This window comes from Cavia porcellus, unplaced genomic scaffold (genome assembly GCF_034190915.1).
Source record: "Cavia porcellus strain 051 isolate PalLab524CR breed Dunkin Hartley unplaced genomic scaffold, mCavPor4.1 scaffold_27, whole genome shotgun sequence".
NCBI lineage: Eukaryota > Metazoa > Chordata > Mammalia > Rodentia > Caviidae > Cavia > Cavia porcellus.
The window spans coordinates 12447791-12472074 of NW_026947510.1; the positions used below are offsets into that span (position 1 = coordinate 12447791).

The 24284-nt window shown below is 34.5% G+C and overlaps 1 protein-coding gene across 1 annotated transcript in view; it reads left to right on the forward strand.

Moving 5' to 3' along the window:
- Window positions 1-24284, forward strand: part of Arl5b (ADP ribosylation factor like GTPase 5B) — a 32549-nt gene that overhangs the window by 1218 nt on the left and 7047 nt on the right. Inside the window, exons 2-5 of the mRNA XM_063237892.1 lie at window positions 18780-18840; window positions 20562-20709; window positions 22843-22926; window positions 24082-24233. Coding sequence (XP_063093962.1) covers window positions 18780-18840; window positions 20562-20709; window positions 22843-22926; window positions 24082-24233 — 445 coding nt within the window. The remainder of the gene's footprint in view (window positions 1-18779; window positions 18841-20561; window positions 20710-22842; window positions 22927-24081; window positions 24234-24284) is intronic.

Consider the following 24284-nt stretch of genomic DNA (forward strand, 5'->3'; position numbering starts at 1 on the left):
AATGTAATAGCTTTGTTCATTTTTTCTATAGATCGACAAAGACAATACAATAGTCCTCAGTTTTGTAAATAAAAATATTGTACATATATGGCAATAAAATAGATTCATATACATACACATATGTGTATACTCATGTGCAGTTTCTACAGGTAAATAGCACTTTTCAAGTGATTTCAAAGTGACCAGAGTTCAGCTTCTTGTGGCTATTTTTTATGAATTTAAATATATTATTTTTCAACAATTTATATTTTGTAATCCTTGTAATATAAATTCTTGTAGCAGAGTATTTTAATACACCATTAAAAGTATCAGTGTAATAATCACATCAACGTAACAGTGATTAATAATCACCTGTTACTGTTTTCCTAATTTAAAAAATGAAAATCATCGAAGCGTTTGATTCTTTTGTGAGCCCCATCCCATTCTCCTTTCTCTTTTATCACTGCTGTGTATCTTTTCTGCTTTGATGCTTCCTTAATTAGACTTTGAAGGAAAGAAAGAGATAAAGGGAAGATACAGAAGATAATAAGATATTCACAGGCTACTTTTTATAGTCATGTCATTGTTCAGGTCACCTAAGTCCCCATTTCTTCCTGGAATTTAACTTCCCTTTTAAAAAAGTTAGAACTAGTGGTTTTTCTACTATTTCTATTCTCCTGTTTTGTAACATTTACTAGTATTGTAGTTCATTATCTAGTCTTCAAATTCAATGTTTTGTTTTGTTTTGTTTGGTGGTACCGAGGATTGAACTCAGGACCTTGTGCTTGCCAGGCAGGCAGTTACGCTGCTGAGCTAAATCCCTGGCCCTTAACTAGTCTTCAAAATTAGGCATGGGAGGTACCAAGATTAAAAACAAAAAGTTAAAGGTGATTGCTCTCAGAGTACTCAAAGATTAGTAAATTAGACCTCAAAAAATGGAGTGAGGTAAATTATTTAACAGATGTTTGTAGAAATGCAGTGATGGCACAAGAAAGAAGTGAACCATTTTTCTCGGGTAGTTCTTGGGAGATTTTTACAGAGTAAGTCACACTTGGATTTAATAGGGCATAGGAGGCTAGAGGTACATTGAGGGGATGGTGTCAACTATTTTAGACAGGACTAATATGCAAAAGGAGTGGAAGGAAATAATTTGGTACATTTGAGGAAGCTGATAGTGGTTTAGTTTGCATAGTGCCTTACTTTGGTTGTTGCAGTTAAATGAGATTTGGTAAGGATGGATCTGGGGACCAGATCGTAGAGGAGCTCAACTGTTGACCAGGGCATTAAGCTCTGTAGAGAAATTAAAGCCATTAAAGAGATTGGTCATTGGATGTTTTTTCCAAAACAGGAGAATCAGGTGATCAGCTTCATATCTTAGTTTGTATTTTTGTTTTCTGTATCAACAGAATCAACTACCAGTCTTAGCATTTTTGTTCACCACCATACACATCTAATCCAAAGGTACTCAGTTTTGGTAGAATATTGGAATAATATGCCCAGGGTCCTGCTTTAAATTAGTGAAATGTGAATACCAACATGATTCTGGTGAGCAGCCAGTGTTAAGAACTGCTGATCTATCTTTTGGACTTCTTTCTCTTATCTTTTAATCTTTCATTATTATGCCTTTTTTGTTTTTTATTATATTATAGAGCCCCAAGCATCTACTCATAAGTTACCTTTCTAGAATAAGTGTATTATAACATGTGTTGCCTAAGTGAAGAATTTGTGTAATATTGTATTAATTTGAGGTGAGAAGGCTAATTACTTTGGCACAATTATCATTGAAGGAAATAATTTCAAAATCTAAATACCTTTCAAAACGTTCTTTTGTACGTAAGTGGTTATGTATGTATGTTTTTACAAAATGCATACTTGAGAATGTACTTTTAAACTCATCTCTCCGAAGTTTGGCTTTTTTAAAATTTCTTTTTAAGTCTCATGGGCATAGTCTTTCCTTTTCTGTGTTGTGACTGTAGTCAGTAGTCATCAGTTTCTTCTAATGTTATCCAGAAAGACTAACAAAATAGGTTTTAGTTGCAGTTCACTTTCATAGCCAAATAATAACATCTTCATATTATTATCTAATGATTTTTTTTCATTGGTTAATTTCATGTTCATCACCCTTGGCATTGATACCTGACTTTGTATGAAAGTGTTACCGTTTATTTCTTACTGCTCAAATACTGTCTTATATTTTTCCTTTTAGCTTATTCTCTAACTGCTGAACTTTTTACTGGTTTCCAGCACATTAAACTTAAACTTACTGTCTGTTATGGTTTGTGTCTAGATGTCCCCCAGAGCCTCATGGGGTTAGGCTTGTAGAGTCTGTGGCTGATTCATGATCCAATGCTGGGATTATGAGTGTGAGTGTTACATTCACTTGAGGGTGGGTAGCCTACATACAATATAAAGGACGGTCTTCTTTGTGCACTTCTTCCTTTCGCTCATCTCTTTTGCTGTCTGCCATCCTCATGAACTGTTACTACTATGCTATGAGCCATCCTGCCTTTGGCCCTAATGATTGTGGACTGCAACCTCCACAAACTGTGAGCTAAATAAACCTTTCCTTCCTTAATTTGGGGGCTCTGATATTTTGTCTCAGCAACAGCAGACAAGTAACAAGAGCACTGTCTGCTTTGTCTTCTAGAACATTATACTTTTGTAAGCCATGAGCTCATTAATTCATTTAGATTTCTTACACATCCTGTTCCTCAGAGGCTTTCTTGACTAGTTTTCCAAAAATAGCACCCTTCCCACTCTAGCTTTCATTCTGTCTTTACTGTGTTTCTGAGTAATGTTGGTCACTACCTATAATTGTATTTTACATTTATGTATTTTTTTTTCTTTTAGTAGAAATAAACTCCCTAAGACATGATCTTTGTGTCATTCACTGTTGCATTCCCTGTGCCTTGATGCTTTCTGTCAATTTCTTAGTTTTTTTAAGTATAAAACTGTATATCAAAGTCATACATACAGATAAAACTAAAAGTGCTAAAGTCTTGAAATGCTGTATATCAGTTATATTTCTTTCAATGCTTAACTTTTCTTTCAGTGTCACGTACATATTTCTTGAATACTATGCCTGTCTGGAAATTGTAAACAGTTTGTCTTGTGATAGAAAAGAAGTGCTTTTATGTCTGTTACCCTTTTTTCATTATCCTAATATAAATTTGATTTTGTCTGGACTCTGCCTTTCCATTATTGTGGCAATATTGCTAGTGTGATATATTCCTTTTCTTCTCTATTTCTCCCCAGAGTAAACAATTATGACATTGTGTCAGTTTTCTTTGTACATTTGATTAAGAGATTTCACAATATCCCAAAGCCTTCCTGTAACAGTTTTTCCCACCATACACCTAAGCGATTGTGTATCTTTCCTCTTTACACCCTGTGTCTTCCTTTCTGGTCCAAACCCAACATAGCTTTTTGTGCTCTGTACACAGCTATTCTCTGCTTGTCCTTGCTCTTATCCTAGGAATTTCCTATGCCTTTCCTCTTTCATTAAACCATGTCTTCCGCCTTCTTTATATTTAACATTGGTGGAACACATCCTTTAGAATTTCCTGAGAGTGTATCCGTTAGTGGTAAATTTTATGGCAATTCCAAATGTCTGAAAATATATTGATTTATCCTTTTACGTGAGTTTGGGCTAGTTACACAATTATGAGTTGGAAAACACTACTTTCAGAATTTTCAAGAGACTATTTTAACCTCCAACTTGCAGTGTTTGTGGTACAGACCTGTATCATTCTTGACTTCTTTCTACTATATTTTAGAATTTTCTATTTTATACCCAGGAATTTTACAGGGCGTACCTTGAATTTCTTTTGATTTTTATGAACACACTAGATCTTTTCAGCCTAAAGATGTACCTCATTTAGAAATTTTAAAAAAATTATCAGAATTTTTTTCTACTTTTCTGAAAAATACTCTTGTGGTAAATTGTCTATTAAAGACTTTTTTAATATATTCTAGTATATTGTCTTTTTTATTGTTACTACTGTCTTCCAATCTTCCCATTGGATATTATGGTTTAGCTACTGTATTTTTTACTTGCTATTATTTTATAAATGCTGTCTTCTCTTCCGTTTCCTTATAGTTTCCCTCTAATTTTGTTTTTGTAGCTCTTTAGGGTTTTCTTTCTTTTTGTTTTTTGTTTTTTTTTTTTTGAGACAGGATCTTGCCATGTTCAAACTGGCCTTTGGGAGCGGCTTCAGTATGGCTAAACTGAGGAGGAGTTGCGTTGGAGAGACTCAGAGAAAATCAGCTAAAAACACAAATTGGCTTTGAAGTCCACTATGCCTCGAACTCCTGGTAATTTTTCTGCCTCAGCCTCCCAAGTGCTGAGATTACAGGCATTTGCCATTGCAAGAAGCTCTACTGTATCTCTTTGAATTAACCTTTCACATTAGAAGCTTTCTTCAGAGTCCACTTATAATTCCACTGCATGCATATACTGCTTTTTGTTTAGTCGTTCACATATTGCTAATCTTATAGATTTCCTTTTGACTTTTGTAGACTTGTTTTTCATTCTCCAAGAATGAGTATATTAGCAACACAATTTCTGGTGTAGTGTGTATTACTTTTTTTAACCCTAGGCCATTTTTTAATTGTGTTAGACTATCTTTATAAATAATCTCACTAGCAATTTTTTGAGTTCTGTTTGTGCCACATCCTTAGCAACAGATGTTGCCAGTCTTCCTAGTTTAGGCATTCTTTTGGATGCATATCTCATAATAGCTGTAATTTTTTTGATGACTATAGGATGTGCTGTTTTTCACCTTTTTTGTTCCTTTTCTTTTCTTTTTTTTTTTGGTACTGGGGATCAAACTCATGACCTTGTGTTTTCCAGGCACTTACGCAGTAGAGCTAAATCTCCAGCCTGTTTTTCACATTCTTATTGACCATTTGTATATGTTTCTTTAAAGACAGTTCAAATTCCTTGCCTACTTAAAAAATTAGGTTTTTTTTTTTTTTTTTTTTTTTTTTTTGGTACCAGGGATTGAACTCATGACCTCACGCTTGCCAGGTAGGCACTTATGCCACTGGGCTAAATCCCCAGCCCAATTAGATCTCTTTTATTGTATAATTTAAGAGATTATTAATATACAGCCCTCTGAAACCAGATTTGTCAGACACTTACTGTGTATTTTTCCCTTAGTCTGTGCCACCTCTCCATAGTGCACTCCAGTGCTAGGAACCATTGTGCTAGCCAAGTACACTCCCACTGAGTTAGGGGATTTTGCTAAGAAGAAACTTTTAATTTTGGTCTTATTTCTTCAAAAAAAAAGATGCTTTCTGTCTCCTTTTTAAGGAAGCTACCCTTTAAGCTTTGGCTTGTATACTTTAGGTCTGTGATCACCTTGTATTATTTTTGGATTATGATATAACCAGGGATTGAGTTTCATTATTTTTTCATGAATATCTACTTGATTCAGCATAACTTTCTGAAGACTTTTCGCACCAAAATGGATTGCATTGAAGCCTTTCTTCAAACTCAGTCATACAAATGTGAGTCTTATCTCTGTGTTTGCTATTCGCTTATATTGATCTATATGTCTATCTCTAGATCAGGTTGTACCATCTCAGTTACAATAGCTTGGTGCTAAATTTTGAAATTAATAAATAGAGGCCTCCAACTTTATCTTTGGAAAAAGGCAAAAGATTTAATTTTGTCACTTTTGTGTTTTCTGCTTAATGCTTATTATTTGTTTCCTTCCGTTTAGTTTTTTTTTTTTTTTTTTTTTTTTTAAGGAGAAAAGAAAAAAAACAAAGGGTATGAGTTATACAGAATTTCAAAAAAAAACAAACAGGAAATCACTAGCTAAGTGATTACATATTATCATCTAAAAATAGTTGTTCAGGTTACAAAATTAAAGCATATAAAGTGGACATTCAGACAGTGAGACTGCAAACAGTTCTATTCAATGATCCAATAAAAACTTAGTAATATGATTATCTATCTTATACACTTAAATATACATGCAGTTATATCCTTTAGAGCACTTTCCTGGCTTTTCCTCTCTTTTTTTACAATGATGATTACACATTTTGGGTTTCATTACTCCCACAGTTCTTATTACTTTTTTTTTTGAAAAGAAAACCAAATGTGACATAACAAAACAGTCAGTCATATCAAAAGGATGGACAGAGTACATGATGTAAAACCAGAATGCAAGATGATCAACAATGGTTACCATAATGTCTCTTGCTATCTTAAAAAGAATGGCCTGTATCATCAGTTATAATATAATTGAACAAAACAGTAAAGAACAAAACCAATAAAATTAAAACATTAGAGACATTACAGGACTTCAAAAGAAGATAATAGTCAAACCAGAATGGGCATCATATTGAATCTTACTGTCTTCACAGTTGTTGCCTATATTCTCAAACTTGGTACTATCAAGCAAAACAGAATAGATTAAAATCAGTCAAAACAAGATGATGAGAGCAATACAGGGTCTCAAATCAAGTTAATAGGAAATCAAAGTGGGTTACTATAATATATCGTGCTATTTTTATGTATTTTTCCCTTGATTAAAAAGATAAAAATGAATAATAAAAGAGATTGAGATAAAGAGGACATAACAACAAAACAGCACAGGTCAGAACATAACCATTTAAGCAAAATAGTGTTTCACCACAAGATATCCCAACATAAAAGTAGTTACCATAGTGTCTCTTTCCTTGAAATCTTTGAGTATAACTTCATATACTGTAGCATCAAACATATCAAGACAATGTAAAACCATTCAGGAGAATGACAGTATTACAGGGTATTTAGAACCAACTAACAAAATGAACAATGGTTTCCGTATAATCTCCTTGTCTATAAAAGTTTTTGTTTATATTATCACATATAAAAATTCCAATAAGATACAACCTGTTAAGACCGATGGAGACAGAAGAACAAAAGCTTGATGGGACTTCAAAACAAGATGATATTAAATCAGCACTACCTAATATGATGTCTTGTTTTCTCCAAAATGGCTGTTCCTACCATCCAATCTCTGCCTCATTTCTGTTGAGCTGTTTTTCTGTCATTAGTTGTCAATTTGTCTTCTTCATTTCACTTTCTGCTCCATTCATTGTGGCCTCTCTGCCACTGTTTCTGGAATCTTGGTATTTTTCTCTTTTAGAATATCCTGCAGAATTCTCTGTAGAGTTGAATTGGTGGTTGTAAATTCCCCTAGTTCCTCTTTATCCTGGAAGCACCTTGTTTCTCCATTAATTTCTAGGGACAGTTGTACAGGATATGTCAATCTTTGCTGGAGGTTATTGTCTTTCAAAGCTTGAATTATTTCCCCCCATGCTCTTTGTGATTTGATGGTTTGTGCTGAGAAGTCTGCTGTAATTCTGATGGGTGTTCCCTTGTAAGTGATCTGTTTCTTGTCTCTGACAGCTTTTAATATTCTGTTCTTGTATTGGATTTATAGAATTTTGATTATTATATGCCTGGGTGTAGTTCTGTTTGGGTTATAGGTGACTGGGGTCCTCCTGTATGCCTCATAGATCTGAGTATCTTTACCTTTTCCCTTATTAGGGAAATTCTCTTTGATTATTTCTGTGAATAGCCTTTGTAGTTCATTTGTTTGTATCCCTGCTTCTTCCTTTACAGTCTTATTTCTTAAGTTATAGATCCTCTTATCATCTTCTAGCCTTTATATTGTTACTGCTTGTTTTCTTGTTATTTTTAAGAGGTTTTTCCTTTCATGCTTCCACATTACAAATCTGTCCTCCAGTTCAGATAATCTATCCTTAGTTTCTTTCAAGGTGTTATGCCAGCTTTCAATAGAGTTTTTAGTTTTTTGGTAATCTCTTTGAACCTGCTTCACGTACTCTGTGTTTTCTCTATCTTCTCCATCAAACAATTCTCCCCTTTTATTCTGTTCTTCCATTTCACCATCTGATTTTTCTTGGGCGTTGCTTAGCATTTCTCTAACTATTCTACTTATATCTTGCTTTACTTGGTTAAATACTTCACTTTTGAACTCATCTGTGAGGTCCCAGAGATAACGTTTTATGTCTATTGGTGCCGTGCCTGATATTGCATGTTTTCTGTCCTCATTCTCCTTTGCATTTATCTTTCCTGGATCAGTGTTCTCAGGAATGGGGACTGAGGACCCTTTCTTGTTGCTGCCTGTTCCCATACTTTTTGTTCCTTCCATACAAGCATATATAGGAGGCCCAGTTTCTTTCTTTGTCGGTTACAGTTTGTTTGAATTGCACCAGGTAGGTGTTTCCACCCACTGCAGTGTACTAGGGAGACACAGACCTGGGCAGCCTCTGCTGGGCCCACCCCTCCAGGCTAGTCAACATGCTGAAGGCTTCACTGCTTTAAAGTGCATTGCCAGGAGCAGGGACCTGGTTTGGGCTAGCCTACTGGGTCTTAGTCCACAGCATCACCCAGGTCAAGAGCTCCCTACCAATCCAGCTTGAGGGGGGAATATGTGACTGAAGTCACTGCAGCGTGCTGTTTTGGATAGTCTGCCCAGTCACAGAATGTCCTCTGTTGGAACCCTCTAGTCTATGGAAGGGTCCTCATTCCTCTCACTCCCCGCAGGTCGATGCAGGGTTCCTCGCCAACTCTGTTCTCAATTCGGTTCGCCGATTTCCACTCTCAGAGCTTTCACGTCTCTATCCCTGCTGTGCTGATTCAGATGCAGCAGCCATGGCAGGAAATTCAAGCCATGGTTTCCAAGCAAAGGTTCCAGCCTCAGCACTGAGACTTTAGGTGTTCCCCTCGTAGCGCCGGGATTGCATTTCCAGTTGGTTTCTCTCAGCTTAGTTGGTTCCTAGGTCAGCAGGGTATATCTTCCCCCACTTAGGACTCCCCACACCGCACCATTCCTGGAATCTAAGCTGGCTATATCTCCTTCCATTTACTTTGGACTTGTGTTTACTACCTAGCCTGTTAAGGATGGAACATTGTGTTATTCTTTTTTGTTTTCTTCTTACATATGACGTTAGTATATTAAATACCTTTTAATGTGCTTTATTTTAATACTTAATTAAAACTTTTTAGTTTTTAATGTAATTTTTTTATGACTTATGGTTTATGCAAATAACTGTTTATTATTTAAATAACTTAAGTTTAGTTCCTAATATAATTGTTTTGTAGTTGGAAATGTATGCTGTGGTTTTCCATTTTATTTTTTAATTAAAGCTTTTTTTTTTAGTGTTTTGAGACAGTATCTTACCATGTAATTCAGGCCAGCCTTGAATTCATGTTGAGCCTTACAAGTGCTGGCATTATAGTCATGTGCCCACTCTTCCTGGCTTTGTCATTGAGACTTTTTAGTGGCCTGTCTAGATCTGTTTTATTGAAGAGTGTGTATTGTATACCTGTGAGTAATGTTTTATAAGTGTTGTATGATTAAGATGGTAACAGTCTTATTCAGATTTTATGTGCTTTATTATCTTATAGAGAACATATTGTTAGATCTTGCTTTTTGCCTTTTTTTTTTAATCCATTGTGAACTTCTCTCCCGTTTAATTGGAATGCTTGGTGGGGTTTATTGGTTTGGTTTATTGTGTGGAATGCCCCACTACCTTATCTCTTCTCTTTGTGCCATTTGCTTTTATTATTTGATTAGTGCTTTTCTAGTTTCTTTGGATTGTGATTTTTTTCCCCACAAGTCGTTCAGGCAGATGTACTGTAACATTTTTGTAATGTAATTCTGATCATGATTAATTTTTGTCAAAAAATATTTTGCTTTTGTTCTTAAAGTACATTTTTGCTGAGTACAGCATCTTAGGTTGAATTTTCTTTCTTTTAGTGTATTAAAGTTTTCATTTATTTGCCTCCTTTTTTTTCCAGTTAACATTTGCATATTTATTTTTATGTAGTCTGGCATTTTCTCTTACTGCTTTTGTTTTTTCTTTGCTTTTCAAGAAATTAGCCATTGTGTACCTACCAGGTTTGTTTCCAATGTATTTTTCCTATTTGAAATTTATTGTCTTCCTGGATTAAAAATTGTTTTCATATTTTTGTACTCACCGAGTTTACTTTTTCTAACTTGTGTTTCTTTTTTTTTTTTTTTTGTCTTTTTCGTTTTTTATCAGTACTAGGGTTCGAACTCACGACTGCCTGCTTGCAAGGCAGGCGCTTATTAACTTGTGTTTCTTAAACTAGACTTTTCCCCCTAAACTGTCCAGCATAAATCATTAATTAATTACAGTGTTAACTTTTTGTCTTTTTCATTTTTATCGGTACCAGGGATACAATGTTAATTTTGTGAAGAGTGGCATATAAAATAGGAATGAGCCTTCTAAAATAGAAACTATCTGAATGTACCTGAGTTCATAAAGGCATTGTTCTATGACACATTGGTTATACATATACTAGGTCATGATCTCAAATATTTTAAACTATGATCATAGTCAAATGAAATTAATAACCTAGATTGTTTCTACCTTTTAAAGCATAAGTTACAGATGATCAGCATTTGAATTTTCTAGATAACTAAATGCGTTGTATTCTCTTGTTGAAGCATTGAAGAAATACAGCTTTGTTATTTCTTCAGGTACTTCCCTTCAGCCTGGCCTATGACCTTACAGTGTATATTAAATATGACTTACTTAGACTCTTTGATCAACTTGTTTTATCTATCTGTAATCCTGTTGTTTACCAGGTTATTTCTCTATTACCTAATAAGCTAATTTTTAAATTTTTGTAACACTGTAAGATTCAGTTTTGTCCCAAAGATGGAAAAGCATCACATTAAAAGATCATCCACCAAAATTAAAGTGAGATTTACTTATAAAGTATGCTTTTTCGTATATTTACTACTAACCTTTTTCTTTTTCCTTCTCTTCTCCCTCTCTCTCTCTTTTTTTTTTTTTTTTTTTTGTTGTTGTTGTTGTTGTTGTTGTTGTTTTGAGACAGGGTCTTCCTATGTGACTCAGCCTAACCTTGAACCATGTATCAGGCAACCCTCGAATTTACGGTAGTTTTTGTGCCTCAGCTTCCTAAGTGTTTGGAATTACAGGGGTAGTAAATTTTACTACTAAGCTGAGAAGTGTAGATATGAAACGTGATTATTTTTTTTCCTGTAGGCTCTAACTTCTTAAAAGACACCCATACAGATTCTATAGTCAAGTATTTTTAAACATTTAAAATAATTACTACAATCTGTTTAAATGTTTTACTTACAGCAAGCCTACCACAGATATATAAAGTAGTGTTAAAAGATGACCAGGAGAGCAACATGTTGTCTTAATAGTTCTGAGTTTTATCTTCAGAATTGAATACCTGGCCAGAATTGTCTTTACTTCCCAGCAGTGTAAACATTGGCAAGTTCTTCATCCTCACTTAGTTTTCTTCTAGTAGAATGAAGAATAATGGCTCTTTCTCATAGAATGATTATGAAGATTGAAGTACATTACGTATGTAAAAACACTTAGAGTGACAGTACAGAATAATGTTTTTTATTTGTATTTTTGACGGTGGTGGTACTGGAGATAGAATCCAGGTCTTTCATACTGAGATACCCCCTCACCCCCCACAACCATACCTTTTATTTGTTTTTGTTTTTTGAATTGGGGTATTGCTGAGTGTTCAGGCTGCTCTTGAATTCAGTGTATCACCCAGGCTGGCCTCCTGCTGAGATTACAGGCTTGTGCTACCAAGTTGACACTTTTTTCTTTTTCTTTTTTTTTCATTTTTAGATAAGATCCCACTAAATTGCTGCTGAGGCTGGGCTGTGATCCTTTGGCTCCTGCCTCCCAGAGTGCTGGGATCATATTGTGGGCCACCAAATCCAGATCGTTGACAGTTGGATGCTGAATCTTACCTTTAAGAGTACTACCTTGCCATAGGAGTCTCCATTTGTTACTTTGTAGTAATGGTGCTATTTTGTGAGTGCTTGTTTACACGCCCCTAAGATTCTGGAGGGTAAAGTATAGCTTTGTTCATGTTAAGTCACAGACACCACCCAGGAAGGGATTTAGGTAACTCAGTAAATACTGAATTGTTGAATCATCTCATTTACATTGCTGTTGCAAAAAAAAATTAGACATTCAGCATTGTGGCTACCACAGTAGCAATGGGGAAAGGTTAAAGAACTGGAGAGGAAAGTTAATATAGTGTGGCAGAAAGACCAGGGAGACAACATTTTGGCTTTCATTGTCATTATTGATCTACCCGTCTTTACTCAAGCAAACTTAACTTTATAAGGACCACAGTTTCCTTATTTATCAATTAAGCAAGGTGACCCAGGTCAGTGAGTTTGTGCTTTTCCTGGAATTCTGGGCCCTCAGAAGTACCTTTGGAGATGGAAGTGTGAGGGTATAAATGAGTCACAGGTTGTGCACTGTGTGCCACACTGTATCGTCTTAGCAGTGAGTGATAGTCTCCTATCAGACAGAGATAAGAGTCTTGGGCTTACTGTTTCCAAGAGCCAAACTACCTGGGATCTCATTGTTGCTGTCTAGGCCTTTGGGTCTTTGATTGTAATATCACACATATTCTGTGATCATTTATTCTGTAAATTATGCCAAATTTGCTAAGTCACCAAATTTGACATTTTTTAAAAAATCTCTTGGTTATATAGTTATTTATATACTTTGTAAATTCAAGCTTTGAACTAGTTGCATGATAATTTGAGCACATACTTATACATACAGTAGCAGTACCTGTTTTCTTATATCTTTCCTGTATATCAAAATTTGTTCATTTTTTAGCAATATCAGATTTTAATGTGATAAAACAAATTTTGACGTTTCCAATTATTTTTAACATTGTCACTAGGGCTTCTCTAATCCTTTTTTTCTTATAGTGTTATTCTGTTTGGCCTTATTTGATACTCAGTATTAAACTTAACTTCTTAGAGCCAGGAGTGATGGCGTACACCTATAATATCAGCCATGGGGAGGCTGATTAAATAAAGGATTGCCATAAATTCAAGACCAGGCCCGACTACATAGTGATTTTAAGGCCAGTGTGAACTACATAGTGAGACTGTGTTTAAAAAATACACACACAAAATAAAACTAGTTTCTTTATTCCGTTATTGAAAACCAAGTGGAGTAGAATGAATAAAATCTTTGAGGGTTTTTTTTCTTCTATCTTTTTTAAATGATCCTGGGGATTGAAGTAGAAATTTCACAGGGACCTAATATCTCCAGTGCTTTTTCATAATTTTTAAAATTGAGTTCTCATCTTAGTACTTACATACTTTTTTTTAAGGCGAATATTGTGAAGAAATTGAAAAAAACTAACACTGTAATCAAGACTGCAGATAAACTTCTGGATCAAAATTAAACAGACTTGGCCAGGGATTTAGCTTAGTGACACAGTGCCTGCCTGGAAAGTACAAGGTCCTGAGTTCAATTCCTGGTACAATAATAAATAAATAAATAAATAGAGATTGGTTTATCTCTTCATTTAGCATGTTTTTAAAAATATTTGTTTTCTCTTCGTTTAGTATAAATAAACATGCCTTATTTTGGGCTCTGGAGATGCATGGCTAAAGGGCACTGGAAGAATTTGTCTCTGCCCTTTACTGGGAGAAGGGTTAGTGCTTGGTGTCCACAAAGTATTTCTAGTGCAATATGATTCCTGGATAACTCTCTCATGGTGTGAAGACTTAGCTTTGAAACATTCTAATTTACTGTAACCCTCCTGGTTATTATAATGTCTAAATCAACAATTGTTTGATTTTCCACAAAGGTTTTAAATTATACATAGCCCACTCCCAATATAAATATAAAGCATGAGAACACCTTGTTACCTGTGACAGCAAATTGACTTGAATAATGCTTTTGAAAAAATGCTAAATTTGCTAAAGCTGTATCTTCAAAATCTAAATTTGTTTTCCTGCAAAACACTGATTGAAATTAACTATTTCAGTCAATCAGCTACTTAATTATTATCAAATTAAAGTTTGAGTGTGTTTACATGGGTGTTTACATATTCTTAAGGTTTGGTTGAAGTAAACATTTACATTCATATATTTTTCTCCTTATGACTTTAGATATTTTAATTCTAGTGAAATAAAACCCTTCTACTCCTACTGTATTAGGAAAAATGATGTTAAATGCCTATCGTTTATCTGATTGGTGTTGATGGCAACTTAAAAATTGCATTTTGTGACAGTCCCTTTGTGTGTTTATTGAACCATAAGAGATATTTTCAAAGTTTTTTTTTTTTTTTGCTATTAGGTCAGCATAATGAAAGTTATTGATGGGTAATACCTATAGTACAAGCAAGCATCTCGTATAACTCTACCTGATAGTAGTTATGGTTTTTGATATGTGTTATTAAAAAAATGACAGATCACTGTAGTCAATAATCCTGTCAAAGAAAAAATAATCCTGTCAAGTAATTTATTAAATCTAGACATTAGTGGATTTTTTTTTTTTTTTTTTTTTTTTGGTTCCAGGAATTGAACTGAGTACCTCATGCTTGCTGAGGCAGGTAACACTAGTGAATACTTAATACAACATATTCAGTTTTTTTCCTTTCAGTGAAGAGTGTCCACATACACACTGTGATTGAAAAATACAATGAATATTTGATTTTTTAAAATTTTATTTTAAAGAGAGTAAGACAAAAGAGGACATAACAAAGCAGATCAGAACAGAACAATGTAAGCAAAACAGTATTTCACCACAAGACAACCCATAAGTAATAGTAACTACCATAATGTTTCTTGTTTTGAAATAGTTGAGCATAACTTCATATACAATAGTATCAAATATAACAAAATAGTATAAAACTATTCAAGAGAATGAAGGTATTACAGGACATTCAGAACCAAACAACAGAGAACAAACAATGACTACTATATTATCTCATTTTTCCATAGAAAATGTTTATACTATCACACATAATAAAATCCAATAAGATACAATATGATAGAACCAATGGAAACAGAAGAACAAAAGCATGGTAGGACTTGAGAGTAAGATGATATTAAATCAGCACTGGCTATTATAATGACTTGTTTTCTTCAAAATAGCTGTTCGTGCTATCACAGATAATAAAATCAAATAAACCAGGATAAAACCATTCCAACTAATAAATGAAAACATTATGAGGCTTCAAAGCAATGTAATGGGGAATCATGATTACCATAAACTCTTATGTACTCTTACCATTTCTTACACTAGGGAGAGGATACAGTATTTATACATGTGAGTTTGATTTATTTCACTTATGAATATGGTCTTGTGTCCATTTATATATAAATGTCTCGATGTGATCATTCTTTATAGCTGAGTAGTACTCCATTGTATAAAAATACCACAACTTTTTTATCCATTCCTCAGTTGATGGGCACTTAGGTTGTTTCCAAGATCTGGCTATTACAAATTGTGCTGCTGTAAACATGGGTGCACATATATCACTGTGGTATGATGTTTTCAGTTCTGGCAATGTGCCTACAAGTAGAATAGCTGGGTTGAATCCCAATCCAATCCCAGCTTTTTGAGGAATCTCCAGACTGATCTCCACAGTGGTTGCACCAGTCTACATTCCCACCACCAGTGCAGAAGAGTTCCTTTTTCCCCACATCCTCTCTAGCATTTGTTGTTGGTAGTTTTCTTGATCCTGGCCGTTCTTTCTGGAGTGAGATGGAATCTCAGTGTGGTTTTAATTTGCATTTCTCTAATGACTAATGATGATGAACATTTTTTCATGTATTTATTTGCCATTTGTATTCATCTGAGAACTGTGTATTCATCTCAGATGCCCATTTTTGGATCTGGTCTTTGAATTTCAGGGTCTGATTTTTTTAAATTCTTTGTATGTTTTAGATAGAAGTCCTTTGTCCGAGGGACAGTTCACTAAGATTTTTTTTTCTCAGTTTGTGAGTTTTCTTTTCACTATGCTGGAGATTTCTTTTGACATGCAGAAACTTTTTAATAAGATGTGATCCCAGTTATTGAAGTATTTCCTGTGCGGTTTGATTCTTGTTCATGAATTCTCTACCTACCCCTATGTCTTCAAGGTTCTTACCCAATTTGTCTTCCAGATTTAGTGTTTCTGTTTTAATATTCAGATTTTTTGATCCATTTAGGTTTTAGTTTAGTACATGATGATAGGCATGGGTGAATATTTGATTTTTTAAAAATTTTATTATAATAAAAGACATTGCCATGAATTCCCACCAGGGTACTCCCTCTTTCTCTGAACACACGTACCTTACCACTCTTGCCTCTTTCTAAAAGCAGTTCTGGAAGTCTTCTTTTGTATTTTTTGTGGCTGTCCTAATGTCCTGAATCAATTAAAATGTTTACCTGTCATGGCATTTTGACATCAGGGAAAGAACCCGAAGCTCCATGGTGCCACAGCATTGAATAAAGTGGGTGAGACTCATCGGAACGCTTTTAAAAGTCGGGCTTTTTGTCGGACAAGGACAACCTGCACTGTATTTTTGAAAGACAGGGAAGAAGACGTCCAGGATTGCTTCAGAAAGTGGCAAGGACAGAGGATAAGTGTGTTTGAAGTAGGGAAGAGTAATGTATTTTGAGGGAGATCAGTGATGATGTATCTTTTATGGTAATGGTTTTTTAAAAAAGTAAATATTCGCCATATATCTTGATCACCCTTTGTTTATCGTCCATATTTTTTTTCATGATTCCTTGAAAGGCTAAAAGTTTCCTAATTAGGAGTCTTTGGTTATTGACATACTCAAGTAGCCGCTAAGAACAGCAAAGTACAGCTTTGTTTTTGAGGTGGTGCTTAGTAGTTGGCCTTTGAACATGCTTACGTTTTTACTGTACCAATGATAATTAAAGATTTTTTTTAGAGTGTAGCTGTAAAATAAATCCTGTTATTTTATGTTTTAATGAAGCATGTAGCTTCTTCCTTTTCTTACATGTTTTGTTATACATATACAGATTCAGATTACTGTTGATGGTTTTAACTTCAGAAGTAAGGTCTCAGTTTATCGCAAGCAAAGCAGTGCATACCCTCACCATGGGACAAAGGTGAAGTTTGCTTTGTTCTATTTGTGAGAATTCCCTGTCATTGCTGGTGTAGGGGAGGGGGGGTATCATGCCTTAAGCTCATCAAACATTTGAAACTTTATGGAACTTCAATGAAATCCCTATGTTACCTATCTTTAGTTTACATGTGTGACCAATGTTTCAAAATGATACATTATAAGTTTTGTCATCAGGCCTTTAATACTGTGATCATCAACCTAATACAAAATCTGAAGCAGGATTAATTGAAAATAGCCTCAGGGATTCACTTGAGTTGCTTCAACAGTGAGCCTCTGGTGCTCTGTCTCCAGTGTGTTCCCCTGCGAGGAGTATCTGTGCCTGTATTTTGCCAACCTTTGGATGAGTGACTTCTTTCTCACTGCTTCAGGGCACTGTGATGTGTTGATGCTGGGCAGTAGAATTTCAGTTTCTTACCAAATTTAGAATACCTAGCCCCAGGCATTCTGTTTGTTCTTTGACTGATTAGAAAGCTCTTGTTTTATATTGTAAGGATGAACAAAGTACAAAATATTTTAGAATTTGCTCCTTAGAAATTAGGGGATATGAACCAAATGAGGTAGAGAAGGAGAGTTGTACTGGGTTACTTTATTTTACAAAGCAGCTTCTGCTATAGTGAGAGTAGCTATTCCAGAGAACCATGGCGCTTCTTTTTCAGTATCATAGGCAGTGCATTATAGCTTGTAGTTTGTTAGATGTTACAAAGATTGTTCGCTCAAGAACTGTCTGTGTACTATGGCCCCTCTTTTTTATTAAGACTTTTTTTTTTTTTTTTGTCTTTTTCATTTTGATCGGTACCAGGGATCGAACTCACAACTGCCTGCTTGCAAGGCAGGCACTTATGTTGCTGAGCTAAATCCCCAGCCCCACTTTTATTAAGACTTAACAGGAACATGACCTGATATTTGTTGAGATATATTATCACAATTTTGTCACCTTTCAGTTCATCAAGAGATGCAGGGTTCCAATATGGAATGTGCCACATTATTGGCATCAGATTGACTGCTTTTGCTTCTTTTGGCAATTTTGTTACCACTGGCTGCTGAAGTTCCTTAGTAGCTTCTTAAAGCAATTCTACCCTGGAAAAAGGGAATCTTTCATATACTCTCTAGGTTAAAATGTAGAAAAGATAGTATCTGAGGGGTTTTCTTCTGCATTCAAAGGAGATTTCAGAGTCTGTACCATTTGACAGAGAAGAATGGCTTTACCTACTGCCCAGAAGGAACAAAGGGCTAAAGAGGTTTTTATTGTGCAAAGAGTGGAAACAGTATCTGCTCAGGAAAATTGTAGAATCTACATAGAAATAAATATTAAAGACTAAGTATTCTAAGTATTCTTTTATTTCTGTAAATTACTGAAAATAAAAAACAGAATATGTGTGTCTTGGTGGCAGAGAAATTATTGCAGTTTTTATGTAAAGGAAGAGAAGAAAAAAAAATCCTGGTATATGACAAAATTTCCCATGTTAAAACAACTTGACATACAGCCAGCTTCATAAGCGGAGACTTTGAGCAGGTGTGCATAGTGGAGAGTTCTTTAGGTGTTTATTTTAAATCATAACATCTAGCTTACTGTTTGGATCCTCCTCTCCCAAACCAAGTTCTCTGTTTCCTACATGCTTTATAAGAGAAGATGGATAGAGAAAGTCATAATAGATTGTCTTCCTTAAGCCAAGTCCTTAACAAGAGACTTTCTTTCATTATTGTTTTTAGGTCTTTGTTTTATTTTAGCTCAGCAGTACCCAGTAAATGATTCTCATTAACAAGCAAGCTAATAATCATTGTTGAAAGCATATAATTGTAATTGTGCAACAGTATTAAATGTTTTTGGTTTGCTTTCTTTTGTAGAACACAAAGTAATTATAGTGGGACTGGATAATGCAGGGAAAACCACCATTCTTTATCAATTGTAAGTATTGGTATTTACTTAACAGTTTTGATTATTGAAACTTTTTATATTAAGAACGAAATACTGTTCTTACTCATAATGTGATAGAAAAACAAACTGTTTCATTGTAGCAAGCAAAATTTACCAAAAAGTGAATAGACTATTGTGTGTTTTCTAAGCTTTCACAGATACTCACTGTTTTTTGGCCTTGAAAGAAAGGATTAATATTAAACTAAAATAAAATAAAGCGCAAATTACAATGCTGGGTAGGATGATGAAGTGAGTTTCACATAGTTCTTCATGTACTGAAATAAATGTAAATAGATTGCTATCTCTAGGAAGCTGCTATTCTCCTAAATAGCTTTACAGTTGTTTGATGTAGCCAAACATATCTAAAGTAATGATAGTCCTAATAGTGCTTTTCAGGCTTGCAAAAAGAAGAGGTTGGAAACTTTGGGAGAAATACATTAATACTTATCTTTTGTCCACTTGTTTTTCTTTAAAACGTGTTAATTGGTCATTCTGTATTTTAATATGACTTAGCCTTTAAGCATCAAATACAAACGTTTCAGAAACTTCTCATTTTCATTGAAGTCATTTTGTGCACGTAGCTTCAAAACTATGTATAAAATTTGAGGATAAGTGTGGTGGCGCATGCATGTAATCCCAGCACTTGGGAGGCTGAGGCAAGAAGATTGCTCTGAGTTTAAGGCCCACCTAGGCTACATAGTTCAAGGCCAGCCTGAACTGCATAGTGAAATCCTGCCTCAAAATATATAAAATTTAAGAGAAGACTAGGGATGTAGTTCAGTGGTGGAGTCCTTGACTAGAATGTGTAAGGCCCTCGCTTTAATCAGTACCTCAGGACCCCCTCCCCTCAAAAGGGAAAAAAAGTACCCAAGAGGAGGTCGTCTCTTCCAACACAGTACTGGCATGTTATCAGCAAACACAAGGGATATGAACATCAGTACTGTGAATATATTTATGGTTTCTTTTAAGTAAAATTTGTATTTGCCCACAGCCTTATCTTTTTAGGACTGGTTTAATATGCCTGAACTAAGCTTTGTGACTGAGTCTCAACTTTTTTACCTAGACACCCTTACAAAGCCACCCTTCAGAGCCTACTATCCAGTGGTTACTATTTTGTGATACTGGCATTACGGGATAGGGCTACTTCTCATCTAACTGATTGTGTCACACCACAGCGCTCTCTTCTGTATATAAGTCTGCAGTTAAATCCATTAAAAAACGAAAATCACACCTGTAATCCCAGCACTCTGGAAGCTGAGGCAGGAGGACCACTGTGAGTTTGAGGCCACCCAGGACTACAAAGTGAATTTAAGAAGAGTATGGACTGACTACCCAGTAAAAATCTGTCTCAGCAAGACCCCCCACTAAAAAAAAAAAAAAGTTTTCTTCAGTGTCTTTTGCCTAGATCTTTGTTTGCACAAATACTCTCCAATTTTCCATTTTTCAAGCTGATGATTATCATCATTCATATAAATAAGACAATTTTATTCATCTTAAAAATACAGAGCTAAAACTTGCTTTAGAAGTGCAGTCTGGTGGCACACACCTAAAATCCCAGCACTTGGACAGTTGAGGCAAGGAGGATCAACTTGAATTCAAGGCCTGCCTGAACTATGTGATGAGACCCTGTCTTCAAAAACCCCACCAAAAAAAAGCTCCTTCGCATTCTCAGAATTTACAAAAAAGTTCTCATGGTACCTGTCTTTCAACAGCTTAATGAATGAAGTGGTTCATACTTCTCCAACCATAGGAAGCAATGTGGAAGAAATAGTTGTGAAAAACACTCATTTTCTTATGTGGGATATTGGGGGACAAGAGTCACTGCGGTCATCCTGGAACACATATTACTCAAACACAGAGGTATGCTGTGATGACTTTTATGGGTAGCTATTGTTAGTTGAGTGCTTACTTTTGATTAGGCTGTCTGTTTATTCTCACAATAACTCTGTAATGTCTTTTAAGTGTTACTAGGAGAAATTATATAGCTTTTCCTTTGGAAGGCGGCTTGTATTATACCTAATTTATTCTTCCCCTTCAAATAGCACAAACATTCAGAATTGTCATTTCTTTTTTAATGGAATTAAAATTGTAGACCAGTCCCAGAGTTTTTTGTCACTTGATTATTAGTTCAGACCCAATGTGAGTAACAAATCAAATTTTTTAAGACTGTGCAGTGTTGAGAGTTTTATCCTGGAGAATACTATATACAGTTGTATCCATGGATTTTTTCATTGTAAAGAGGAAGAAGTATACCTAACCAATTATTTGCATGTGTTTTTTCTGAAATGAAACCTTTTGAAAATTGAAGATGCAAGAGCGTATAGAAGAAAGATGTTTTAGAGCACAAAGTTGCCTTCTTACACTAAAAACATATTCCCCTGAATTTGTGTTGTAATATCATATGTGCATGTATACATTCTAATGCTGTGTATCACTAGTAAAGCTGGATGACGCAGGACAGATATCCAGCACTTGTAGTAGCAATTATTTTACTTAAGTAGCTGGTGAGGACAGGTAAAAGAGACTGATAAGCATCGTGGTCATAGGTTAGCTGACTGCACATTTACACTGTGAGTTACCATTTTGAAGTAGGTGGAGCAGGGGAAGAAAAATACCTTAGCATATGACTTATTTAAATAGCATACGTACTTTTTTCAAAGTTCACTGTTAATTCCAGCTTTGAAAACAGCATGGCTGATTCACATACACCATACTTAAAACATTTCAAAGGCTACTTTTTGAAATTGCTCAAACTCTAGAAGACTAGCCTCGGTCCAGAAAAGAGAGTAATTACTGATGTTATTTGCATGAGATGTTCTTTCAATAAACTATTTCTAAAAGAACATCAAATTACTACAAAGAAAAGACTTTTTGCCGAATACCAGCATGGCATCTAGAGTTCACAATCTCAGATTTCAGGTAGGAACTTAATGTATGTGGTGTTTCACTTACGCCTTTTTTATGCTTGTCATCGTGCTTTTGAAGATTCTTTCTGTTGAGATGTCAGGCAGTAGCCACAAAGTGTCCATTGTGATACAGGGAGCCGCAGGTGATGAGTTCCTGGCACTGTCCTCTCCTTTCGCTTCGTTACTTCCCGGTATTCTGTCCATTCCTTCTTTATAAGGTGTTTTTTTTTTTTTTCTCTTTGATCTCTAAGCTTTTGATTTATATTGTTTACTATAGTTGACTCTCCCTAATTTTACAGTCATCTCTATAACTTGATTCTATGCTTTCTATATTACTACTTTCCTACTATATATGACATTTACCACTATTTAATCTCTTTGTAAAACTTTGTCTTCTGCATAAGATGTTTGATTTAGGAGTCCTTTTTCAATATCTTATTTTTACGTACAAGCTTGGCTTTATGTATTTTATTTTTTCTGATGTGTATAAAGTCTGATTTTTTTTCGTGTGTACCCTCATCAGTGGATTTCTCCAGTTTTTCTGGCTTTCTTGCCTTTCTCTAATTTCACCTGCATCTTGTTTTTCACATATTACTGTTGAAAAAGCACATTTGTGTCTTCATATTTTATTTTACTTGTTTGGTAAAAATGACTTGTTCACTAGTTTTTTTTAAAAATGCATTTGTTTTTCTTTCTAGTAGACAGAATATCTTATACTTCAATAAGTAATCCATTACCAATTGTTAAATGATAAAGTACTTTGCAGTTTTATAAATATTATTTAAATTATTATTTTTAAAATTAGCTTTGGTTATTCATGTTTAAAAAACATTATTCATAGTATTACTAGACAGCACTTTTCTTCAAAGGAAGTAAATTCAGCTTTTATTTATTGAAGTTATAAATTACCATTTTCTTATTAACACTAGATTATATGATTCCATATTATAGAACCCTTTTGTCATAAAAATCATTTTATAGTAATAATAATACCACATGAAGACACTGTATCAAATTTTACAGAAAATTTCTCAATATCTCATTCAATTTCTTAATATGCAATTTTTTCTTTTAAATTATTTTCTAGTTCATCATTCTTGTAGTTGACAGCATTGACAGGGAGCGACTAGCTATTACGAAAGAAGAATTATACAGAATGTTGGCTCATGAGGTAAATTTTGAAAGCAAATCTTTTAAAAAGTAATAGAACAAGATATCTGTACTTTGACTTTGCCTTTTTTTTTAAAGAAGATTAATGTGTCATGTTAATGTCTTTTTTTCCCCCAAAAGTTCCTTAATGAATAATTTGAGATCTCTTAATTCTACATGTTGGAGAGAGACAAAGGTTAGACAAATATATTCATTGGCCAGGCAAGTTGTTTACATGCTTGTAATCCCAGTTATTTTAGAAGGTTTGAAGGAGATCTTTAAATCTGATTTTTTTTAACTTCTCAGAGTTAGCTCAAAGATAACTATTAGATTACTATCATGTATATTTTGTATGTAACATTTTAATATAAATTTATACAAAATACTTGTATACCGTGTTTAGAACCTTATGTAACATTGTTTGTCTTTCTGTTAGTTGTACTTTTTTTCACATTTGAATATCCAGATCAATGCATATAGCTTTAATTCATCTCTTTCAATAATACAGTATTCTACAGTCAGTCAATTCTATTAGTATTCACATTATTATGTACTCAGGAATCTAAGAGGATTGTGAGAAGCATAGCAAGACCCAGTTGCCAAAATAAATAAAAAACAAAACAAAAAAAACAGTGCTGCGATGCAGTGAACATTAATCAATGAGCTTACATTATACAAAGAAAAAAAAGTATTGCCAGCTTCCCACATCTAGCATTCTATTTTAAATTTTGGAGAACGCTATAGTATTTGACAACGACTACCATACTGTACATTAGATTTTATGATTGAGGGACCAGTAGTCTAGCCCATTGTTAAAATTTTTGCCCAGTACTCTTGGTTTGCACAGTGCTCTTTGTTTGATTCCCAGTATCACTAAAATAAAAAAAAAAAAATAAAATGGTTTGAGTTCACTTTGAATTTTCTTTTTAAATTGACCCAAAATAGAAAATTATTTTCAACTACTTGGCTTATGTTCCTTCATCTTTCTTGGAGTGACTCATTAAATGTGCTTATTTGGGACTATTTTTATTTCAGTACATTTTTAAAAATTAAATTATTAATGCCTGATCATTTTAATTAAACAATCCAGCTGAGTATATTTTACTCTTGTGCTTTATTCATTTATTTCATTTGATTTCTGGTATTTCCCATAATAGATATTTTGTGTCGATTGCAGGATTTAAGGAAGGCTGCAGTGCTTATCTTTGCAAACAAACAGGATATGAAAGGGTGCATGACTGCAGCTGAAATCTCTAAATACCTCACTCTTAGTTCAATTAAGGATCATCCATGGCACATTCAGTCCTGCTGTGCTTTAACAGGAGAAGGGTGAGTGGTAGTCTGGAGGAAAGCATGGCTTCAAGCATCTTCCACCTTTTT